This window comes from Bicyclus anynana, chromosome 6 (assembly GCF_947172395.1).
Source record: "Bicyclus anynana chromosome 6, ilBicAnyn1.1, whole genome shotgun sequence".
Taxonomy (NCBI): domain Eukaryota; kingdom Metazoa; phylum Arthropoda; class Insecta; order Lepidoptera; family Nymphalidae; genus Bicyclus; species Bicyclus anynana.
In genome coordinates this window covers 4,049,724-4,076,053 of record NC_069088.1, presented here as the reverse complement: position 1 = coordinate 4,076,053, position 26,330 = coordinate 4,049,724, and the positions used below count along the sequence as shown (strand labels likewise).

Here is a 26,330-nt window from a genome sequence, read left to right as displayed (position 1 = left end):
GGCTGTACCACATCCAGTGATGTGGCCCTGTTTACACGGCTCACACTGTACGTACGAGTACATGACATGACATAATGCGTGTGAACAAGGTTAAACCTAACGTTAAAACATATTTTTTAATTATTTCAAAATTAACCTTGTCACATGTTAACACATGTGGTTTAAAAATGTTGGCACCTCAATCTCAATTAAGTAAATAAATATTTATTATAAAAAACAATAATATAATTATCTCTAATATATGAAATTCTAATGTAGCAATGTTTGTTACCAAACTCCTTCACAAGGGCTGGATTTTTATGAAAAGGGAATGCCCTATTCTTAGGGAATTCCTATTCTAAAATTTGGCCCTGGCTTCACCTAATCACTTTTACTAGCATTAAAAAATATGTGTCTATACAACTATGTACAAATTCTAAAATCGGAAAGTCAGTATCGCCGATTTCCCAAAATTTGTATAAGTATACTTTTCGTGACATAGATATCCTAAACTCAACAGAGAATATAGTCCCCGATATCTGACGTCACTCAGACGTGGGCTTTTTAACTCACGATCTCGGGGACGCCCGGACTGATACACTCAGGCCAAAAAACCCTTCCAGAACGGCCCTCTAAGCCGAGGTCCGAGTCTCAGAGGAGACGCCCTTAGAGAGTCGTTCCACCTATCTACTCTGCGTTTGCCTTCGGGCCCCATCAGGCGATGCTTCTGCGCTCGTCCAAACCCTCCGGTGACGCCGCTGAGGTTCCATAAGGAGCCTACGGCACTTACACAATCAGGAAAAAAAAAGAGAACATAATTGAAATAAAAGTTTTTCTTTATTTACTTATTCGCTTTATGAAGCTTGTTATCGCAACGATTGTCAAGTTTGCTATCGCAAAAGCTACGTCAGAAGTTTGTGATTGATGACTAACAGTAACATTACCCACCAACAACGCTGTACAATGTGAACAATCATCAGCATTACTTCATAAACTTACTCGTATATAAACAAACACATCAGAAACACAAACAAAACCAACTAACGCGACTGGGAAATAGTGTTTTGCAAGTGCCGTGAAAGAAAATCACAATTAATAATGGTAGTTACAGGTACCTACTACCTACTTTACTCTTAGTTTTACCCCACAGTTTCAATAGTAAGAAAAATAAATGATTACAGAGAATATTAAAGATTTTTTTTAAAGAAATGGTTGGCGATATTAGCATTGCCTGTTGGTTGTAACTTCTAGTGCAGGCCTTAGCAATACTAATATAAAAGGAACAAGGCAAATGTCATTCCCATACATCTTTCTAGTTTTCGAAGCGTTAGCGATCGTAGAAAGAGAATCGACGTGCCACTTGGCTAGGGGGGCAAGGAACATGTGCGATATGATATGACCAATGCTACAGAGAAACCTCCCCATTTCAACTTCATTAAATCGGTACCTACCTTCTGTCGTGCCTGTCTGTAGTCTATATACTTTAGATATAATATGCAAATGTTTGAATATTTTCCTTAATAAAAATAATTCAATGTCTACCTAATTTAATTGTTACCATATTAGGACGGCAGGTGCATACATGATTACACCCACCATCCTTGCGTGTGCTCCATATTGGATTTAGAATGACGTCACATTAACACTACACAGTACCTACACTTGCATTAACATCTCTACCGGCATAATTTCATGTTAATCGGTTTGGGCTGTTTTGAAATTCAATTTAAAGATTTCACCTTTCAAACAAATATTGCAAGTCACGGGTAAATAAAAGTTTGTAAAAACGTGACACGTGTACGACACTGCTGCGGGTAATTGCAAAATAAGTAAAATCCGACAAAATGAGCTTTTGTAATGCCCGCTCTTCACGTTGGCCAACACGCCTTCTTACACGCTGGCCAATACATTGGCAAATACGCTGGCAAACATGTTGGCTATTATGTAGTGCGGTTTTTTTATTCAATGACTAGCTGACGCAGCGCGGTATGATCAGCGTGGTTCCCGTTCCCGTAGGTATACAAGGATAATATACAACCTATAGCCTTCCTCGATAAATGGGCTATCTAACACAGAAAGAATTTTTCAAATCGGATCAGTAGTTCCTGAGATTAGCGCGTTCAATCAAAGAAACAAACTCTTCAGCTTTATTTTATTAATATAGATAAGTTAGTCCTTGACTGCGATCTCATCTGATATTAACTTTCGATGCAGTCGTAAGATGGTAGTTGGCTTATCTTGGATAATCTTTGGAAGAGGTACAAGTTTATTCTATCCATATCTCTGACGGTTTCTACGGCTTCGTACCGGAAAGCTAAATCGCGTGGCAGTACCTACTCCTTTGGAAAGGTGGTTGTAGCTAGCCACGGCCCTTTGCCCAACGTACTAGCCAACATATTGGCCAAGTTTCTGGCAAGCGTGTTTGCCAACGTGTAGAGGGATCATAAAAGCGTTCTAATTTGTATAACGCAGTGGTTTATTGATATTTCACGTGAGTTAAAACTTTCACTGCTCTATACTCTAGGTCCGGGTGTTTCTCGACGCGATCACGCGAGTCAATCGTGACACTTGTAGACTACTAGTCGACGCCCGTGACTTCGATCGGGTTGAGTTCTCGTTGTTTTTGGACGAAAAGTCTACTTGGTATTTTGTTTTATTTTTTTTCTTTACAAGTTAGCCCTTGGCTACAATCTCACCTGATAGAAAGTGATGATGCATTCTCAGATGGAAGTGGCTAACTCGTTAGGAGGAGGATAAAAATCCACTCCCCTTTCGGTTTTTACACGGCATCGTACCGGAACGCTAAATCACTTTGCGGTCAAGTTTGACTATTTGTAAAGACTACCACGGGTTCGGAAGGCAGGTTCTGCTGAGAAGAGCCGGCAAGAAACTCAATATTTGCTCTTTTAATTAAAAAAAAAAAATCTTACAACAATTTACAAAAATTGTAAATTATTATAAGCCAAGGTCCAAACTATAATTGGCTACCGTACTTACATATAGTAGGAGTATGAGCTGACAAACTTTAAGCTTTTATAAACTGACGAAGGTCTGGGGTTCACGGGCTCTCCGTCTATAAGCAAAAAATATAGATAATATAGAAGAGATAAATGTATACTTGATATCGTAATCAACAAGTACCATCTAAGTACCTACCTACTTAAAGATTTTCAAAAGCATTTCCATGTCCATTACGTTTATCATAATGTACAACACAATCTAAATATTACCGGATTTCGGGAAAAAACAAAAGTGTTTTGGATATTCGATTTCAAATAATATGCTTTCTTATCGCAAATGCATTACTTTGTATTACCTACTCAAGAAATTAATATCATCAATGATTTTTAACATTTAACTTATTACCGATGTTATTACTTGATACTTATCAAGTTCATACAATAAATATGGTACGATTGCGTTTTTTTTTCTTCTTGGATATACCTAAATGAAAATCCTATGCAGTAAGTGTATTGTATTTTGTTTAACTAGCCATATCCCCCAAACATTATCAATTATCTCTTTCCCTCCAACTAAGCGAAAAAAGTGAGAAAAACAATAGCTTAGAACCCAGATCATTAGAAGGCCCAAGCTTGAATCCAGCCGCTTAAGCTATTAAGCTATTATTAATTAAGCTATTGAGCCTTTGAAGCCGAATGAAATACACGCATTCGCCGTCTTAAAAATGAGTAATCAAAGCGTAAACTAAAAACTAAAGTTACTTACTAAGGTTACAAACGCGCCCCTGAGAAGCCTAGGTCGAACTCAGCTATTTCCTTAATTATCTGTAATTTCCATTTAGAGTACCTATCCATCTCTGTAGAGTGAAATTGCCTTCAACATATCTAACTGATTCGCAAACGTCAGCCTCATTAAAACAAAATTGCGTGCTGTCCTTCGATCCATTGAAATGCCGTTCGATACAATGACTATACAGTAGATTAAAAGGCATTTGAATATTCTCTGATATCCTTGCATTAACCTCTCAACGTTTCATCCTGTAGCAAAGCGATTAAACCTTAAGTCTCTAAATCTACACTTACCAGTAAGTGAGACCGTGGTCGTGCGCGAACCTATTCTATATCAACTGATTACTACTCGTATACATTTTAAACAACAAGCAACAATACCTATATCCTAATGTGATGTGTAGTATTTGTATAACTGGCTGCGTCCCGCGGCATTATTTGCGAAAAATAAGTATGTAATGTTTCCGGTAAAGCCCATGTGTTAATCGAGCTTATAATCTATCTCCATTCCAAATTTCAGCTAATTCGGTCCAGTAGTAGCGGCGTGAAAGAGTAACATTCATACCATCATAACAATCAGTTCACAAATCTCGGGAAACCATGGTTTTTTTCGGGATAAAGAGTAACCTATGTGTTAATCCAGGGTATTATCTATTTTCATTTTAAATTTCATCCAAATCGTTTTTGTAGTTGCGGCGTTAAAGAGTAACAAGCATTCGTACAAACTTTTGCGTATAATATCAGTAGGATAGTGGTCCTACAAATATTTTATTTGTACTATAACTTCACCTCATGGACATCCACGAAAGTAAGCCTAGAGCCTAGTAAGAGATGGAAACCAAATCCACCGTCAATTCGAGCTGTCTAGAAGGATTCACAGCCGCACTTTAGTTGTAGCAATGTTTATCAACAAACAGTAAAACGAAATTTTAATGAATAAATGGCTTTTATAATTTGTTTTTCTTGTACATAAATGTTAGACCAGAATGTAGATAAAGTACATATTGCAATCTTGATGACACATCAATGTACAATCATGTAAATAACAAAGGACTATAATAATTTTAAAGCACCCATTACTTAATCATAATATCTTGGATCTTTCAAATATTTCTGGAATATACTCGTTTATTTATAAAATAATACAGAAACAACATTAAGATAAGGTTCTTAAGGTTCTTCTTGAATTAATCTTCGAAACGAAACGAAATTTCGAAAACCACTTGACGTTGACAAAGATGAAATTTGGCAGGGAGGTAGTTTACAGTTGGAAGACGTCCGCTATAAAAGGATTTTGCAAAAGGGCCGGATTAGGGAGGTCAAAGGGCGGACGAAGTCGCGGGCGTCCGCTAGTTTCAAATATTAACGATACCATATCATATCATCATAGAGGCACGTATCAACGGCCGAAACAATTTATTACTTAATCATTTTGGACATCACAACTACCCAAACAGTCGTTAAAATGAAAACCATAATCAACAATCTGACGAGTTGTTGGAAAGGTTCAATGAATATTTTATCGCTAACCACACGATTATATTAGCTGTTTCCTTATCGGTACACTAAGGCATTCAATAATCGTAAACACTTTTACTGTCGATATTAGTAAACATTTTGGCTGGTGGGAGGCTTCGGCCGTGGCTAGTTACCACCCTACCGGTAAAGACGTATCGCCAAGCGATTACGATAACGATGTTAAGAAACCGAAAGGGGTGTGGGTTTTCTTTCTCCTCCTAACAAGTTGGCCCGCTTTCATCTTGGATTGCATCATTATCTACTGTCAGGTGAGATTGTAGTCAAGGGCCAAGTTGTAAAGAATAATATTGAAAAAAAAATTAGAACAATGGACTCCATCTTTGATAGTAGAGACCTGTAACCATTGTTTGGTAGGTGACTATTCGCAGACATTGACATCAAAAAAACCGCATCTGAAAATCGAAAAATCGAAGAAACTGTGAAAAGACTCGTCATTATTTTGTTTTGTTTTTTTATCATGTTTTTAAAATAGAATAATCAATATTGCTGATTCCCTCGGATATGTTTTTAACCGACTTCACTTAGTCTGAAAGAGTGGGTACGATAATATTCCAGAGGACTGGGAACGAATCCATCACCTCTCGCTGTTGATTCTGAGCCCTATAACGTGGAGCTATTGATTCTTAATTAATACATCAAAAGTAACATACATATAGCCGTACATAAAACCACCTCCTTTTGGAACTCGGTCATCAAATCATCATCATCATCATCAGCCGATGGACGTCCACTGCTGGACATAGGCCTCTTGCATGGACTTCCAAACACAACGGTCTCGAGCCGCCAGCATCCAGCGGCAATCCGCTTAATGTCGTCAATCTTAGTGGGGGCTCGACCACTGCGCGTTCCGAAACGGGGTCGCCACTGGCCATTCCAGTACATGGGAACCCCTACGTCTATCGGCTTTTTGAACTATGTGGCCTGCCCATTGCCACTTTAGTCGGTTAATAAGTCTTAAAAAATACTGGTATTTTGAGCCCTTCGGTATCCTAGTCTGTGGTCGGCCTAAGGCAGCGCATTAGGAAAGGCTCACGGAAGCAAATATTGAACCACAAAAATTGCTAATCAATATTATAGTAGGCAGGTGCAGAGTGATCGATGTTCTTGGAATATTTCATGTGTGGCAAACAAAAGTGTCCGTACTTGTTTGTAGGTCAGCCTAATCAGTCATCGAATTACTATCTATAATTCACGGCTGCTTATAAGTTCAATTTTAATAGTAATACATTATTTTTGTCAGGTTTCGTCTGGGGATTTACCGACTTGCTTATTTTGTCGCAAAGCAGTAACGTTGTAGTTTGGGGGTAAAATCGTAGCAATCACATGTAGCTCTCGTTTATTTTCATTGATTTGCTGCATTTTAGAGTTTTTATTGCTTAAAGTACGAGTAGAATGCATATTATTCAATACCAGTCAACGCTTCGCGGTTTTACTTGCATAGTTCCCGTTTCTGTGAGAATACGGAAAAAATATAGTTTATGATGCTCACAAATAACGTGGGTCTCTAGTGGTAAAAGAATTTTCAAAATCGGTCCAGTAGATCTAGAATATCTACTACAAACAACACCTATCAACAACAACTAACACCATAAACTTTACACAGTATAGACTAGCGGACGCCCGCAACTCCGCCCTTAGACCTCTTTAATCGAGCCATTACAGTAGTATCGCTGTAAAAATAGATTAACTTCTCTCGTTTCCCCAACATTTCCCTTCACTGCTCTGCTCCTATTGATCGTAGCGTGATGAAAAATATACTTACCTGCCCAGGAGTATGAAGAATAATTGTACCAAGTTTCTTTAAAATCCGTCGAGTAGTTTTTGTTTCTATAACGAACATACAGACAGACAGACGAAAATTTTACTGATTGCATTTTTGGAATCAGTATCGAACACTAATCGCCCCCTAATAGTTATTTTGGAAATATATTAATAGATACGTATCACGTATAGAATTGACCTATCTACAGATTTATTATTAAGTATAGATATAGATGAGTATCCATTTATATTTATTATTTATTTATATTTATTATTTGATTATAGATTATGCAAGTCAGCATAGTGCTGTTGATATAGGCGATAGCTTTCCAGTCAACGTCATACGGGCTACGTGCTTGTTAAAAAACCAAACCGACCAATGTTGGATAGTCTGTAGATGTTTCTAAGCTTTGCCATACCTTATGACATTGAAGTAGTTACAAAGCATAACATCATTATATTGATTGCGTCCTACTTCTCATAAGTTTACGTAGTGTTACCATTTAACACCATGTGCGCTCCGTTAAACTAGGTTGGTTGGTTTCAAATTGGTTCGTCTGCTAGTAATGATTTTTCCGTTATGCAACCTTTACACTTCGCTACACTGCACCGGTATACCACTTGAACGGTACATTCTATATTAATACAGCTTAGATAAATCTATTTACGTCCAGAGGCAATCGTCGAGAGAAATGGGTCGTATAAATATGTTGCCGATGAAAATATTACTTTTCTTAGTTTACTTAATACAGATATTGTTTCAATCATCTCCTTTCCCTAATCCCACTTAAGTGGGATCGGCAGAATATGTCATTCTTCTCCATTCGTCTCTATTACTCGTCTACTCCGAGAGCCGTGATAGTCCAGTGGATATGCCCTTTGCCTCCGATTCCGGAGGGTGTTTCGAATCCAGTCCGGGGCAATACACCTTCAACTTTTCAGTTGTGCGAATTTTAAGAAATTAAATATCACGATGAAGGAAAAACATCTGCATACCAGAGAATTTTCTTAATTCCCTGTGTGTGTGAGTCTGCCAATCCGCTTTGGGCCAGCGTGGTGGACTATTGGCCTAATCCCTCTCATTCTGAGAGGAGACTCGAGCTACAGCAGTGAGCCGAATGTGGGTTGATAAAACATATACTCTTTCACATACTTTAACCATATCTTCTTTGGCCTTCCTCTCCTTCGTCCTTCCACTTGCTAATTCAACATTTTTCTAATAATATGAGTTTCATATTGTTTCAATATACTTAGTACTAAATTTTAATCTCCTTTAGTGACTTACTATAAACAGTGTAATAGTGACTTACTATAAACAGTGTTTGCAATAAAATGTCTGTCGACATTAAAGACGACTGCAATAAAGAATTATTTATAGGCTTTTGGTCAACGATTTAGGTCTGTTTGTATTACGCAATGAACAAGAAGTTGCCTAATCATTCAATCAGTACTGCACCGGAATTACGCTGTCGAAATGTCTATGCAACATTTTCATCTTAAGGCCCGGTAAGAAGCGAAGCGGATCTAAACGCATTTTGGAGCTTGCAATAGTAAGACATACCTCATTTTGAAAGCTAATATCAGCTAATTTGAGGTTCTGGGTTCGATCCCCGGCTGGGCCGATTGAGGATTTTTTAATTGGTCCAGGTCTGGCTTGTGGGAGGCCTCAGCCGTGGCTAGTTCCCACCCTACCGGCAAAGACGTACCGCCAGGCGATTCAGCGTTCCGGAATCAAGTATGATGTCGAGTAGAAACCGAAAGGGGTGTAGATATTCATCCTACTCCTAACAAGTTGGCCCGCTTCCAGGTTAGAATGCATCATCACTTACCGTCAGGTGAGATTTTATGCAAGGGCTAACTTGTAAAAAAAAAGTAAAGCAAGTACAGCACCCAAACCTCTAAATCTATTTGTTAGTGATATCAAATACATTGCGCGGGTCCCTTAGTACGCACTACATTATTTTTAGCACCATGAACAAGCATTTAAAAGCCCGTTATTTGCGGCATTTTCTTTTGGTACACGTTTGGGTAAAACAAGAACTTACCAACATAATTATGAATTAATTATTAAATACCAGTTTGTGCCAATGTTAAGGTTAAACCGCAAAAAGGTAGCGGATATTCTTCCGGTGAATTAAATTGACTTATGTGTATTACTTGTGGGAATACCAAATGAGTTATATTGGATTTTTGCGGGTAGATGCAGGATAATCTGAGCCTTATTATGTAGTATACCCTAAAATGACTTTAATTGTTTGTTTGCGTATTACATCTCATCTAAGGTGCAAATTAACAATGATATTTTCATGTAACTTGCCTTCCGACGCGTTGGTAATCTAATTTTAACATGTCCACATTAGGTTTTTTTTATACAAATAAGACTGCTTATTTTATTATATAACAATAATAAAAATCTTTTACACATGATGTGTACCTAAAAGATTATCTGTGAAAGAAGATGATGCATCTTGTGTGTCTCGAGTAACAACCCTGCTAATTAACTGAATAAGCATTTAAAAGATTTTGGAAAAAATCAATTTAATTTTTTTAAGTGAAATCATGATCAATGATCATGGTTATAATATCCAAAACGACTTAACCGATTTGATAGATTTTCACTTTCTGAAATAAAAACCCTTCAAATTAATCGCGATGTTAAAGTCAGCTGTAGGTATTAATTGAACCATAATATAATAACTAGCAAACTACTATTATTAATGTGCAGTGTACTTGTAACAAGATAAGCTTTTTACCTTATTAGTATCGTCTTCATGCGTAGGCAATATGATGTCATAAAATACCCAATACGGCGTGTATGACAGAGATAAAATATGTAAAGGAAAAAAATAAGCATGGCAGTATTACTTCCTCGGGTGTGCTCTGTCACGAACAGCTCTACTTCTGCTTATTCTATATTATATAATTATACTAAAGCCATACTCGACGAGTACTGTTTACTAACAATCAAATTAGAAATGAGTATAGAAAACGACCGACGGCCGCGTGGCGCAGTGGGTAGTGACCCTGCTTTCTGCATCCACGGCCGTGGGTTCAATTCCCACAACTGAAAAATATTTGTGTGTTGAACATGGGTGTTTTCCAGTGTCTGTGTGTATTTATACATTATATAAGTATTTATATGTAGTATATAATTGTATATTAATATTATAATATCAACTATCTTAGCACCCATAACACAAGCTACTCTGTATGCTTACTTTGGGGCTAGATAGTTATGTCTGGACAACAGGCAGGTCTGGCGCTTGCCCATGCAGTAGGTCTGGCACCCGTGAGCTTCACTCGCGGATGCAGAATCGCTGAGTCTGCGTAGAGTTCCCAGAACAGGCCACCTGCACATACCGTGCGTGGGAACGCAAGCCGAGCGGCCAGTCCACACATCGACTCGATAGTAATAAGTCTAGTACTAAGTTAATATTAAGCTTCAATTGTGGAAGCACTATTTTTAATTAAAGCCTCTATAGAAGAAAGCTCTTTAATTAACATCACGCTCCTCCAAATTTGACTGGCGCAGCCGGTGCAGATTTTCGTAAACGCCGTGCAAAGTCCCAAAATCGACGCTTGTGCGAGGCCGGCGAAAGTCTGACGAACCAAAAAAAATACGTCAAAGAAGAGAGAAGACTAGAAACCTGCTTAACGGGGAGGATGACGGCGTATAAGGGGTGAGTAGAACTTTTCACTTCCTGTGTGTGTCCCATCCCTTACCTGTGTAGAGTTTTTAGGATTTTAGTAAGTTAGAGATTAAGATAAAGATTTTTTTATGATTAAATTAAAAGATTAAATATAAACTGTAATGATTAATGAAATCAAGTTAAATAAAATCAAGTTAAATAAATTAACTAATTAATTATTAATTTTATTAATTAAAGTTTAATTATTGTAATAATTAAAGATTACTTATTATATCAAGTTAAATCGATTAACTGATAAATAAGATAAATATTTTAAAATTAAATAAGAAAAAATAAGAGATTCTTTATTAAGTTAGTTTAGTAACGTTAAGTTAAAGTTAAGGCTAAGTGTTACTGCTACTACTAAACGAGTGTTACTGCTTAAATCGGTTTGTGTTATTTTATTTTATTTTTCTCTATCTCAAAAAAAAAAAAAAAAATGGAAAAAGTTGAAATTGTGCCCCGAGAATTAGTTGAATTAATACCGAAATTTGACGGAGAGTCAAGTCTTCTGAACCTGTTCCTCCGGAAATGTGAATACATCATTTTAAATTATAGGAAAAGTGACACAATCTCTCAGGATTTATACCTTTTTCACGTGATAACGAGTAGGCTCGTTGGTAGGGCTGCTTCTCTTATCAGTGAAAGGGAAGACATTGTAACTTGGCAGGATTTGAGAACAGCATTTATCCAACATTTCGGTGACGCTAGATCGGAAGAATGCGTAGCTATAGAGTTAGAGTCGCTAAAAATCAAGATGGGTGAATCATATTCCGACTTTTGTAAAAGAATTCAGAATGTCCGTAACATTTTATTATCAAAAATAAATAGGCAGGATGCGCCCCTTAAAAGCTCCAAAATTATTATATACAATAATTTATCACTTAACGTCTTTTTATATAATTTACCCGAGGATTTAATTCGTATAGTACGATTAAAAGACCCCAAGACTTTAGAGACCGCTTTAGAAATTGTCACGGAAGAAGTAAACTTTCAATTCCAGTATAAAGCAAAAAATAAGAATCAACAAAAGTTTCATCAGAATCCATTTATTCCTATGCCTCACAAAAATAATTCGCAAACAGCAAGTCCGATATACGGCGTAACGCAACCGCAGCAAAATCAGTTCACTCCAAACCAGTTTAATCGAGGTTTTCACCCTCAAAATAATTCCCAACAGCAATGGAGACCCAATAATAATAATTTTAAATTTGGGATTCCTTCACAAAATAATAATTTTAGATACGGAATCCCGACTCAACAACATAATTTTAAATTTGGTATACCGAACCAACAACAAAATTTTAAATTCGGTATTCCCCAGTCAGGTCGAATTCCACAGTTCAATAATAATAATCGTAATTACAGTGGTAACTTTGGAAATCAAAATAACTTTAAATTTGGTATCCCAAGGCAAACCAATAATTATAATATGCCAACTGATGTATCCATGCGTACCGCCCCTCAGATAAGGCAAAATATGGCAAAGGTTCAAGAAAATGTATTTTTTAACAACGATCTTGAAATAGGCGAAAATAATTATTGTGGTGACTTTTATGAAACGTATCCAGAAAATAACTACGACGAAAATAACCAAATCCCACAGGAGTCTTACCCTGTACAAAATTCTGGCTACGAACCTGAAACCTTGTGTGATCCCCAACAAATAGATGCCGATGTAAATTTTCACATGATAGTCTCGGAAAACAGACCAGAGATAATACACCTCAACTGTGATAGTATACTTAAACTACCACACATAGAACTCCCTGAAATTCAGGCCAAGTTCATGATTGATACTGGTAGCACGCGCTCTTTCATAAGTCCTGAAAAGGCAAACCAATACTTTTCCATGTACAAATATACGGAACCATTCGAAGTTATAAGTACGCATGCTAGCAGCAAGCATGGGGAGGTGATACACATACCTTTAGTTAAAACCTTTAAAAGCATGACAAGTCATAAATTTTACATCTATGACGTGGATAAACGTTATGACGGATTAATAGGTTCGGATCTATTAAAACAGCTGGATGCTACCGTTGATATGAAAAACCTAATTTTACGTACTTGCGATACAGATATACCAATAGTATATAACCCCCCAGTTGAATTAACTCTACAGCCGCGAACTGAAACTCGAGTAAAAATACCTACTAGCTTAGATAACGGTGAAGCTATACTAGATTTTGTAGACTTTGGTCAAGGTGTGCGTATGCCTAGTGCTTTAGTCAATTGTGTAAATTCATTCGCGACAACTGTTATTCAGAACGTTTCAGATAAAATAATGACTTTAATTTTTAGTCGGCCATTCCGTGTGACGAAATATGAAAATAATGCATGTGTAGTTAACACTATTCATGAAAATTGCGAGGCACTTTCGCGAATAAAATTAAACGCTTTAGAAGACGATAGTTCCCTTGAAGTAAATATCGACACAATATCTTTAAGCAGTACCGAAGATAGAAATGAAAACGATGATAAAAAGCGTACTCCTGGATCTAACGGTTCTAACATGGCATACCCGATTCGTTCTCCGTCTGAAAGTACGATAACCTGTAGCTCACGAACTGACACTGCACTTTCTGCATTAGACATGGACGGTGAAGTTATTCCCATACTTGACGAAGCTATCGATACAAAACCATACCAATTTCTTATAATTGTATGGAATAGGGACCATACAATAGTTCAAGATTATAGTCACGATAAGCAAAAGGTTTTCGAAGCACACATGCCTGAAGGAAATATAGAATTAATTAAAGATTTCCTGAAACAGTATATAAACCCTAAAATTAGGCACTTTATCTATTTTGAAACCGAAACTCTTCGTAAAGATTTCATAAAATGTGTAACAGAATTGTTTAGAAAGGATTCTGTCAAAATTTACGAATGTACTAAAAGAGTATCTTACGTTTTAGACGAAAATGAGCAAAGATATATTGTGATAAAATACCATCAAGGTCCTTCTTGCCACAGGGGAATTAAAGAAACCCTTATGAAAATAAAACGCACCTATTACTGGAACAATATGGACCAAACGGTTTCATCCGTAATTAATGCCTGCGAAACTTGTAAAAAAATGAAGTACGATCGTAATCCCATAAAGCCTAAGCTTCAGCTCACTCAAACACAAACCAAACCATTCGAAGAAATTTACATGGATTTATTCTCTATAGAAGGAAAATACTTCTTGACTCTAATTGATGCGTTCAGCAAAATAGGACAAGCTTTTGAACTTAGTAACAGATCCACTCCTGAAGTCGTTAGAGCTCTTATAAAGTATTTCTCGTTTTATGGTATTCCACAAAAAATAAATTGCGATCCCGGAACAGAATTTAACAATGCACTACTCAAGGAAACGTTAAGCTTTTATAAAATCGAACTGCACATAGGTACCCCGCACAACCCTAATTCCATGGGCTTAATAGAGCGATTTCACTCTACTATTTTAGAAATATATCGTTTGGCTAAGTACGAGCACAAACTAACTGACGCATCCTCTGTTATGACTTATGCGGTAATGTCATACAATCAAACAATACATTCAACTACTGGTCTTACACCCTTTGAAATAGTTTTTGGACATACAGATTCGTCCAGCCCTTTCAACGTAGAGTCTAACCAACGATATATGCAAAAATTAGTTAGAGACCATGTTAAGCGAACAGCTTTCCTTTACGAGCACCTTACGGATAGAATGATAAAAAAGAAAGCTGAGATTAGGGAAAAACGCGGTGGCGAGTCATCATTTGATGTGAATGAGGGCGAGGAAATATTCATAAAAGGTGTCAATGTCCGACGTAGTAAGGATAAACCCCGGTATCAGAAAGCAAAAGTAACCGGAGATATTTTTAGGAACACTGTACCCGTTAGAATTAAAAATCGTGACTCTAAAGTACCAATTAAAGACATAAAACGTCCTCCACAGGTTCGCCCTTCTGCTCATTCAAGCCATCACGATCCAGGGCCTAATCCAGAGGATCGAGCATAACCCCGGTATTCTACCTGTAAAAGAAGGTCAAGCGTATATTACATATGACAATTGGTCATATATTAAGATTTTAGATTTAGGTTTACTGAAGGAAGATTTAGATTATAATGTTAGGATGTATGAGCACTTGAATATAAATTTATTAAAATACTTTGGTAATGAAACACACTTTAGTGATATAAGTAATGTTAAAACGCAAACTGATCATTTTTTGAATATTACTGTAGAAAAATGTAGACAGCTAATTCCAATAAGTAGAACTAAACGCGGCATTCTAAATCCATTAGGTTCACTAATCAAAATTATTACTGGGAATTTAGATAATAGCGATGCTATGAGGTATGATGAGTTAATAACTACTTTTAAAACGCGACAGGAAAAGTTATCAAGAAAAATGACTATAGTTTCTGAGATGGTAGAGTCCTTCGTAAATATGACGGGAATTTCAAAGAATAATTTAATACAGCTAGATAAAGAAATTTCTGACATTAAACTATGGATTGATAATACAAAACGAGTTTTAAGCAGTACTAGATTAATTCATACTTTTCACTTATTCTTGCATAACTTTCAAACGATCTATATTAAAATAGACGAAATTGAAACGGCTATAGCATTTAGTAAGTTGAAAACCTTACACCAGTCAGTAATCAATACAGACGAATTATATAATTTGTTATCTGATATTGCAAAAACTGACCAGCTTGTATATCCTGTAAATTTAGAGAACCTCTTAAAAATTGAGCAATCTATTGAACTAAAAGCATATTCAAAGAACAATCAGGTAACGTTTATTTTAGATATTCCTCTTGTAAAAAAATACTTATTTAACTATTTTCGAATGATACCTCTACCTGTCACCAATCCATTTAACCAAACCTCTCTTATAATACCCAAAGCTCCTTACCTATTAGTGAAAGGTTCGAAAACCGTACCGCTCAGCAAACCCTGCAAAGAAATTGAGAAATTCGCATTCTTATGCCACGATATAGACACGGAATCTGTAATAAAAGATACCTGCCTAGAAGATCTGATGTTACTTTCACAAAATATCAGCTCGTGTGATCCAGTCCTGGTGGAGACATCTGGAGTAAAAGTAGAATCAATTCAATATAACCAATGGATTATATATAGCAAATTCGAAACACTTCTCCTGAAAATCTGTAGTACGAAAGAAACCCGTGAACGCATAAAAGGGACCTACATACTTACCATAGATGAAAACTGCAGTTTTAAAATAAATGGATTGACACTGAAAAGACATGAAACAGTAGGCAGACCGGTGAACTATTCAAGAATCCCAACTATGCACTTTCCTACAATACTTAAAGCAGATGAACTACCTAAAAGGAAACTTATGAATCTGGATGGCGTTAATCTTCAACATCTCCAGCAATTAGCTTACCGTCTAGAACAAAGTGACAGTGAAGTGTTTGCCCAAAGTGAAACGTCATATAGCGGTATAAACGTAAAAAGTATTAGTGTCGGAACACTCCTTTTGTATGTTATTTTAGCAATATGCTTATGTATCATGTTACTTTATAAGTTCCCCCCTTTACGTCTTTTTCGTCAAATTCCGCACTCCGCTGAATTTGAACTAAAGGAGGGAGGAGTTATGTCTGGACAACAGGCAGGTCTGGCGCTTGCCCATGCAGTAGGTCTGGCACCCGTGAGCTTCACTCGCGGATGCAGAATCGCTGAGTCTGCGTAGAGTTCCCAGAACAGGCCACCTGCACATACCGTGCGTGGGAACGCAAGCCGAGCGGCCAGTCCACACATCGACTCGATAGTAATAAGTCTAGTACTAAGTTAATATTAAGCTTCAATTGTGGAAGCACTATTTTTAATTAAAGCCTCTATAGAAGAAAGCTCTTTAATTAACATCACGCTCCTCCAAATTTGACTAGATAGTGATGTGTATTGTTTATTGTATATCATTATAAGAAAACGGATGTCATTTCATAACTTTTTCATTTAAAATTATGTGTAGTTTTTTTTATAAAATATTATTCAAAATATATTAACTATATGTAATTGTTTTAAGCTTATTAATCAAATTTATTTTCGTTAATTTAAGAACAACCTAATCATAATTATTATTAAGTGTGAAATGACTAGTGATTTATACCCTCATTTTTAATTTGTTTGTTGGTAAACAGTATTCCTCAAGTATGGCTTTAGTATAGGTACATACGTTACCCGTTATTAGCTAATACTTAGAGAGGAGATTATCAATGTTCTACGTTTTTAAAATATGTTTAATTGCTATGATCTCCATAACAGCACCGTAGTGTCGTACTGTCATTAAGTTTTTTAAGTGCAAAAGCTACAAAATGCGACCTCTAAGACGATGAGGACGAAAAGCGTTTCTAAGAGTGTCTCCTCTATGATAAGTTTGTAAGCATTGCTTGGCGGCATAAATAAGCATGACTCTAGTACTCTTTCACAAAAAGCTCTTATTTCTACTAAGTTAGTGATTTAGCGTTCCGGTACAACGTCGTGGAGAAACCGAAAGGGGTGTGGATTTTCACCCTACTTCTAACAAATTAGTCCGCTTCTTAGATTGCATCATCACTTACTATCAGGTGGGATTGTAGTCTAGGGTTAACTTGTAGGGAATAAAAAAAAGTACTAAGTACTTGTAATATATGTAGTACGTACATCACTTAAGCTACCCGTTATTAGCTCATACGTACTCGTATCATGAAACCGTTAAACCCAGTTGTAGCACTAAGCTAATGACTATTTGTTGAAAAACAATCTATATTAATATTATAAATGTAAAAGTAATTCTGTCCGTGTGTTACGTTTTCAAGTCTACGCTGAACGAATTGTGTTGAATTTTAGTTCAGTTTGCATCCTGGAAAAGCAAAAGGCTACCTTTTATCTTTCTGTTTTTTTTTAACAATAATCTTATATATTTTTATTAACACCTAAGAGAGCTCATAGTAACATAATTATATAATCTAGGTATGTCTTGCACGTCCAGTAGTTAGCTTCTTCGGTTCCTTATATATGGTGCAGAGTTTGAGTCCCGGGACAGGTCAATAAAGAAATAATTCGTTGAGTTTTTAAGACAAACTCAATAGCTACTTTAAGTTGTGAAGTTGTCGGCGCTTGCGGCGGTTGTTGAACCCTTGTATTTCCACATTGAAGCCTAAAGTTCTGAACCTGATCTCTCTCCAGTCTTGCCAGTGTGCAGTCCCATACGACTCGTGAACAATAATTAGTTAGAGTATAGAATGTGCACATATGTTAGCACACACATAATTGTGCACTAAAACATTTACTTGTGTGATTGAGCTAGTGTATCTCAAGATTGCTGGCTGGGTTGCGGTAGTTTACGAAATATTCCCGTGGCTCAGTCATCAGGCGGCGAGTCGGAACACCGTGGGGTTTTAGTCGGTTGAAGTCCGACTTAACCTTCTTGCCTCCCCGTGGCGAGAAGGTATCCATGAGGATTTCCCCATTTAAAAAAAAAAAAAGTGTATCTCAAGATTAGACCAGCCGTTGCCGAAAATCGGTTGGTAGAACATACTTGTTATGATGTAAAAATTATTGAATTAACGCGGTCGTAGTCGAAGGAAAAGCTTGTATGCAAGCAAGTATCTAGAGCAAAGTACAGTGGCCGTGTGAACGAAGTGTAACACGTAAGTTATAGTAATTTACTTTCCTCGAGGTGATTTGAAGCGAAGATATGTAGGACGACCTTGACATCGTGAACCTGTTTAATGAGGTATTGTAACCTATTATTATAAATTATAACCTTCGTTTGGACGTACGTATTTTAAATGTTTTAGTAGTTTTAATTAATAGGTTACCGTAAGACGTCGTTAAGTTGAAAGTAATTAACTATCTAATATGTTTGTCATATATGAGGCAACGCTAAGTCAATTGTAAGTATTTGTTTTGTCGCAAAGAGATATGAAATAAGAGTCAATTATTTAATGTGTATAAGTATAAAATCAAGCATAAGTAAACTTTACTTAATTGTTGATTTTGTGATCTAATGTATAAAATACTACCAAAGTCATTAAAAATTTTACTTCCTTGTAAAAGTCTAATAAGTTCCTAAGTAGGTAGGTACTAGGTACGTCCTATGTACATTTTCCTTCAAATGCTCAGTTATTTTTAGCCAATGGAAACCTTGGGGTAAACTTAACATTTATAGCAAAAGGAATTTAGGGTAGATAAGGCGGTACTGCTGGCTCAACCAAAATAAAAAATGAATTATGTGACCCATAAAGAACTTCATCAACTCAAGGTCTTTTAGACATGTACATCGAAGTAAACCTTATTATATCTATACAATTACTAAACTAATGAATTGTTAATTATTAATATTATATAATTAATTAATATTTGATATTGAAGTACTTATTATGTAGGCAATCTATCATAGTCATCTTCCGTTAACAATTATTAATTAAATTATTAACACTTCATTCACAATCTCAATACATCGGAACCGGAGCAGACAATTTAGGTAAATATTTACTGCTAGCCACTCAACATCCAATAAGCTTTTGGTATGGTGAGTGGCTAGCATAATATGACTGTCAACGTCTAAGGCTTTATTCGCACGAGATTTAAAAAAGCGATGCGTTAAAACCTAGCGTTGGCGCTTTTGATAAAGTTTTTAATTTACTAAATTCATGGTCTACTTCCAACGCCCAAAATTGAAAATGCAAAACTACTCGATAAAAAACGTCGTGTTTTAAAAACACTGCCGTGTAAACACATACTTGGGAATGTATTTGTCGTATTTGAACGCTTTTTTGACGTCCGATAAAAAAGCTTTCGTGCGAATGAGGACTAAAAGCTCAGACTCTGGGTAACTCATAATAATATTAATAATAATTAAGTAAATAAATTATTATTACTTAGCGATTTGAATGAATGAACGAATAATATTCTATTAATTAAAATGTAGGTTGAATATGATATACAGTTAAAATGAGCCTTATACATTTTACCGTATTTGGTGTATGAATATTAACCTACAAAAACACTTTGATAGAGTAAGTTTAAGCTGTACTAGAATAAGTATTTAAATTGAATAACATGAAATATAAACGGCGTGGAAGCCTTACAACATGCTCTCGCACGTAACAATCGCGGGGTTTTAAACACAAGTAATCGTATTATACGAGGTCAACCCTTTAGATTTAGAATTCTAGTAGACCGACAAACATTTATTATAGACTTATTAAAGACCACATTTCTCATAGACCGTTTGGTGGCGAAGCAATATAGAGAGAGAAGTCGTAGAGAGTTATTGTTCTATGCATTTAAAAAAAATCTGTTAATTAAATATTTTTTTTTTAGATCTTGACAGTAGTAGGTACCACATCCACCTCTTCTCTTCTGTTTCTGCTTTCGGGCACCATCAGGCGATGATTCTGCGCTCGCCCAAACCCCCCGGTGGCGCCGCTGAGGTTCCATTAAGGAGCCTACAGCACTTACACAATTAGAAAGAAAGCACCTAATCCGAACGAATCAAACAGTAACTATATCCACAAAATTTCATTGAAATTAGTTCCTCATATATTTTTTAAATTATTTTGCGAAAATGAAACATCGTTTAGATACCGTCTGATTGTTGAAGTTATTTTTTCGAACTCTCGCTTTTTTCCCCATTTCCCAACGAGAGTAAAAACCCGACACAGACCTTAATTACTTGCGGGGGGAAAAAAATAATCAAGGACAACGGTGATTTGCGGAGCCATTGTTCCACGTTGTGAAATAATACACAGGTAGATTACTACCAGAGTACTACCTTTGTGCATTTTGATAATGTACCAACGCTGTTATCAATTTTGAATATGAAAATCATGAGGTTTTTGAGTAAAAAACCCTTTTATAAAAAAGCCAAAACGTGGTCAAATTTTGTTCCCACAAGAAACTTGAAATGTTAACATTTTTATTGTTGCTTTTGTTGTGATTTGTAATGGTGGACGCCTGTGACTTCGGCTGTGCTGTTAGTTTTCTGATAAAATTCTTTTCATTGCGTCATATACTGTGGAATGAAACGTATTTGTTACTCTAGGTTAAAGTTTGCGGAGAATTACTAAGTAATGTAAATCTCATGAACTTCTCTCATTAAGTAAGTAACGATTTTAATGTAATAATAAATTGCCTATCTCTCTTTTATTCGTATTTTTATCGGTCCTCAGATATCTTTTTGGGTTCTGACAAACCAAAATGATAATAATCGATACCATTAATGAGAACCTTTTTTGTATTACCACAGAAAACATATATGTACAAGTATTACTACGATTTCTTTAATCGTTCGATACAGCGTCTCTATGTTTCTACAGCAATGTGAGTAGTTAGTATTAAACTTCAATTCAAAGGCTTTAGAAAATTAAGTGTGCTTTTTCGTAGTGAAATTGAATATTACCCATTAATCCACCATAGGTATATTTCAAACATGTCCTTGCCTCTTCAATTAAGCTAATGGCGTGTAGGTGTGATAATATGCGATGTGTATTTTTGTAATATTCCAATCATCACGAATTTGAACCTAAACCCTAATCAATTAAACTACTGACGCGTTATAGTGTGTAAAACTGTGAGGCGTTCATTCATAAACGATAATTACGCCCGGGCGGTGATTACGGCGTTGAATATTTAAAAATTGGGGCGTAGTGACCAGTACGCCCTAATTCAGGTCATTGGTCAAGGTCCTACACGCTGGTGAGTGGTGGAGTGGACATATTATTAGGGTGCATTTTCATTGGTCGGTTAATCGCTTATTGAAATGCCTCCAATTCCGAAGTGTGTGGGTTCGAAGGACATGCACCTCCAACTTTTTAGTTGTGTGCATTTTAAGAAATTAAATTTCACGTGTCTCAAACGGTAAAGGAAAAACATTGTGAGGACCTGCATACCAGAGAATTTTCTGCGTGTATGAAGTCTGCCAATCCGCATTGAGCCAGCGTGGTAGACTATTGGCCTAACTCCTCTCATTCTGAGAAGAGATTCGAGCTCAGCAGTATGCCGAATATGGATTGATAATGATGATGATGAATGCTTAAAGGGGTTTCCCCGTAGGCTGCGTAACAATTAATTTGTTGCATAAGGTAGTTGTGCTTGACCACTATACATATATTGACCTCATGGTCAGAAGTCTAAGATGGAATGCGCTTGTATTGACCATTATTCTCGACTTAAACTCAACTATACACAAGTTATTAGAATCAGGAAACATACCGACAGTCAGAACTCGGAAGCATTCCGTAGCCTATGTATATATGTTTGTGAGAAATGAAGACTCAAACAGCTTTTTACAAGTCTGAAAGACATTAAATGTTAAAGTAAAACTTATCTTTTTATTTCAATTTACTAAAATGATCTTTGACCCATTTATTACATTTGATAGCTTATTATCTAATTGTTTGATAACATTTTACATTATTGTAGTGATTGTAATAAATGTTAACTTTAAACTCAAGTTTCAAAACGCGCCAGGTCTGAGAAGTAAACTACATCATCATCTCCTTACCCTTATCCCACTTAAGTGAGGTCGGAAAAATATGTCAATCTTTTCCATTCGTCACTATTACTCGTCAACTCATCATCCACTTTTTACACACATGTCCTCTTTCACACAATCCAACCATCTCTTCTTTGGCCTTCCTCTCCTCTTATGTCCTTCCACTTGCACATTCAACATTTTTCTAGTAATATGACTTTCCTCCCTACACATGTCCATACCAAGCTAACCTTCTACTCCTCAATTTTTCTGTCACTGGCGCCACCTTCAGACTTCCTCTTATAAACTCATTCCTTATTTTATCTATTCTTGTCACACCACACATTCATCTCAACATATGCATTTCGTTCACATGCATTCGTTTACTATCCGTCCCTTTCACCGCCCAACATTCTGATCCATACAGCACGACAGGTCTTACAACCGAGAAGTAAACTACATAACCTAGTAAATAACTTAGATACCTTTATTTTCATATCAGTTTTTCACTATCATACTAACGAAGTCCAGTCTAAGGATGAACTCATAAGTAACCTACCTTCTAGTAAGCTTTTAGGAAAATTCGTAAAATTTCCGCACACCAAATGTTTTTCCTATAGCCCAATGAAAATGCGCCCTTAGGTACTATCGACAATCGGTTACCGGTAAAGTGACTAAAAAATTCACCGAACACGCTATTCGTAATGCCCCGAGCTGTCATTTTGTTTTGAAATCACTAATGTGAGCTTTGTTTTATGATATTTTATATACATATATTACGTTGACAAAACTAAGGTGTTATTACAGGATAAATGTTTATAGAGAGGATACGAAGCACAAACCCACCACGTTGTAATGCGGGCTAGCAGGGTTCAGGTTATTGTAAAACTAGCTGACCGCCGCGCGGTTTCACCCGCGTGGTTCCCATTCCCGTTGGAATACGGGGATAAAAAATCCAAGATGGAAGCGGGCTAACGTGTTAGGAGGAGGATGAAAATCCACATCTCTTTCGGGTTCTACACGAAATCGTACTGAAATCGCTTGGAGGTACGTCTTTGCCGGTATGGTAACTAACTAGTCACGGCCGATACCGTCAGCTATGCAAGCTGTTTACATCCCGGGGTTGCAAAACAAGGTTATAAGATAACCCAGAGTCTAGAGCCAGAGGTAGGTTCTGTGGCAGCTCGCGGCCTTACCACAAGCTCTTAAATCCGTAGCAAGTCCGTAATGTTTCGACATTTCGTAGCCTGACGGCCATTAAACAGGATTCTTTCGTATAGCGATGTTGGACGTCAGCGAATCCTTTCTCAATAAAAGTGGTAAAGGAGCCGCACTCATCACTGAGGGGCAGTCGTTCAATCTTCGCCCGCTGCCGATGATATTGTCCTACCCACTCCTAACATAGTCTTTTTTTTGACTAGTTGGAGGGGAACGGGAACATTGGTAATATTTAAAAGATACATAGCAAATATTCTTGTAAAAAAAAATAGTACCACTTACTGAGGTAACATTATTTACACCCATAAATAAGATGGATAGATGATAGTTTTGTAAAAGGTTGTGGTACGCACCCTGAGCCTACTCGTACAATCCAAGACATACCTACCTACTTTACGAGTAGATTTAAATAAAAGTGTCCCACAATCACTTGAATACTTTTACAGTACATTACACTCGCGCATACATCGGGTGGCTTGCTTATAAAACCATCCACGCCCATATAAAGACAGCCAGTTCTGCGTGATTCGTTGCATTCGTTTCCAATAGCGAAGTCCCAGTGTGAGTGAGGAGTACTGTGTGACTCATTAAGTGGCAATTATGTTTGTTCCGCACGTCAGCAACAACTTATAGTAGGGGAGCCGAAGAGGGGATTTTTGGATTTACTTGGTCGCGGCAGATGTATGAGACCGTAATATTGCTACGTTTAATTTTAGGGCAACCAAAAAAAAACTTCAGAAGTACTTCAATATTTTTTTTTAAACCTGCATAAGGAATTTAATAAGATAATAGCAAAGCAATGTGCATTTCGAAAATCTAACGATTTGATCGTAACGTTAGAGAATGTGCAATCCAAAGTTACAAATACAAATGTATTTCTATTCTCGAATCACAACCACAATTAATTGTTTGAAGGAAATAATCACCGGTGATGATTATTTATAGTACATCATATAATCGGTGGTATTATTTAGCGATTTCATTAAGCCGAAGTAATAAAAAAATAGTCTAGCTTTTTTCCCCTCTTTATTCTTTCTATCATCTAATCTACCAAATCTAATCGGCGACCCACCCCATGATGCTTTAGTAACTGCAACTTTATCATCCCGGGCTCCCCTACTATAATGTTTGTTCCGCACGTCAGCAACAACTTACACTCACGTCAACAACGCCGCAGCAATAAACAATTTCACTGGCATACCGACGCACGATGGCCATTCTCCACACTCCACTTGCAATCTGAACTATTATTATAAAGAGTTGATTGTTTGTTATGAATCGGCTTTGAAACTATGCAACCGATTTACACAATTCTTTCACGAATGGAAAGCTACATTATCAGCGAGTAACTTAAGCTATATTTTATCCCCGTACTCCCACGAATAATCCGCCAAATACGAGGGTAAAACCGCGGGGCGTCTGCTATTCATACGTGTAATAAACGGAATTTTATGTCTACGGAACTCGTAGGTATGCAATAATTTTTATGTGTTTAGCTCTCTCTTTTTAAGAGTCCGCAGTTTTGTATGGTTTCCTTAAACTTTCTCATCAGCGGCGTGTAGTTTGTACAAACGCAAAAGCACTTACCCCTAAAAAAATAGAAAAGATAGAACATAAATTGTGTCCAATTTTGCATACCACATGCCCTAACGATGAACAAGTTTCAAAGCCCGTTTTTCTCATTATGAGATACTCATTTTATTTCCCATGATTCAAGGTTGTATTCAATCATATTATTATCATGAAATTCAAGGGTAAATTAATTTGTATTATAATAGACTTATAATTACTTAGTTTTTCGTGTATATCACTTTCTTAAAAACTCTCTACTTACCATAATTATTAATATTATCCTAACGTACTATAAAACAAAAGATTTAAACGTACATACGGCGATGTACGTTTAAATCTTTTAAACCTCGCAACCGATTTTAATGTAATTTTCCACAATAGAGTGATTCACTTTTTGAACTTTTCACTGCCGACATGGCACGTGTTAACTTCTAAGTCTTGCGGATTATAGCCAAGATTGTTCCTATGTATTAGTATGGTAATTATTATAACTATGTAAATATAGTAATTAAAATTATATCATAATATTACAAGTGTGTATGTAAGATAGGTTTTCAACGTTATCTCAAGAGATAACCTGTCTTTCATAAGAATAAAAGCTATTTAATACATGATTTATCACAATATAAACTACTATTCTAATATAATAATAAGAGGTCAATCATAATACATAGCAATTGCTTAGTTGATCCAGTAGAGATATATACATAGTCAACAATCACCCTAAGGTTAACCCACATTGAAACTGCGTGGTGAGCAGAAGCACCAAATCCGTTTCTATATGGATGATGAAGGCATTGGTTCGCCAAGTAGGTCATTCAAAACAGGCTGATGGTAAAAATATAGATATATGTGTATATAATATAGGTATTAGGTATAGTAGTTAAACTTATTAAGTTAGTCACAGATTTTATGGCACTGTTTATGATCCAGTTTCCCGTTTTAATAACACGGTTCTCTTTACGTCCCGAACAGATAGTTCCGGCTATAAATAGCAATATAAGGATAAACGTGAACTTGAATTAATAAATTTTGCACAAATACTAATGGCATGCCAATGTCAGGTATAATAAAACAGACCTTGGTAAAATACCTAATGAATGCTAGGCGCAGAATAAATATTCAAAGATGAAGTTAGATTACTTAGTAGTAGAAAATGAATAGTGATTATGACATGCCTTTACGTAGTATCTAAATGTACCAAGGCGAAATTTAAAAATACAAACAAAACCCAAGTTTTTGGCCTACTTACTTAGTAAATAATATTGTAAGTGTGTCTTATGATTAGTTTTAAGATACACGAACGACAGTAAAAGTAACATTATTAAATTTATCACTAGAAAACAGAT

The 26,330-nt window shown here is 36.3% G+C and overlaps 2 protein-coding genes across 3 annotated transcripts in view; both read left to right on the top strand.

Annotated features, from left to right (window-relative positions):
• LOC112048731 (phospholipid-transporting ATPase VA) overlaps positions 1–26,330 on the top strand; it is a 91,168-nt gene that overhangs the window by 3,300 nt on the left and 61,538 nt on the right. The window lies entirely within an intron of this gene.
• On the top strand, positions 10,063–24,659 carry LOC128198141 (uncharacterized). The gene is made up of 2 exons (XM_052881962.1): positions 10,063–10,708; positions 14,649–24,659. The coding sequence occupies exons 1-2, from the start codon at positions 10,692–10,694 to the stop codon at positions 16,420–16,422; spliced, it is 1,791 nt and encodes a 596-aa protein (XP_052737922.1). The 5' UTR covers positions 10,063–10,691; the 3' UTR covers positions 16,423–24,659.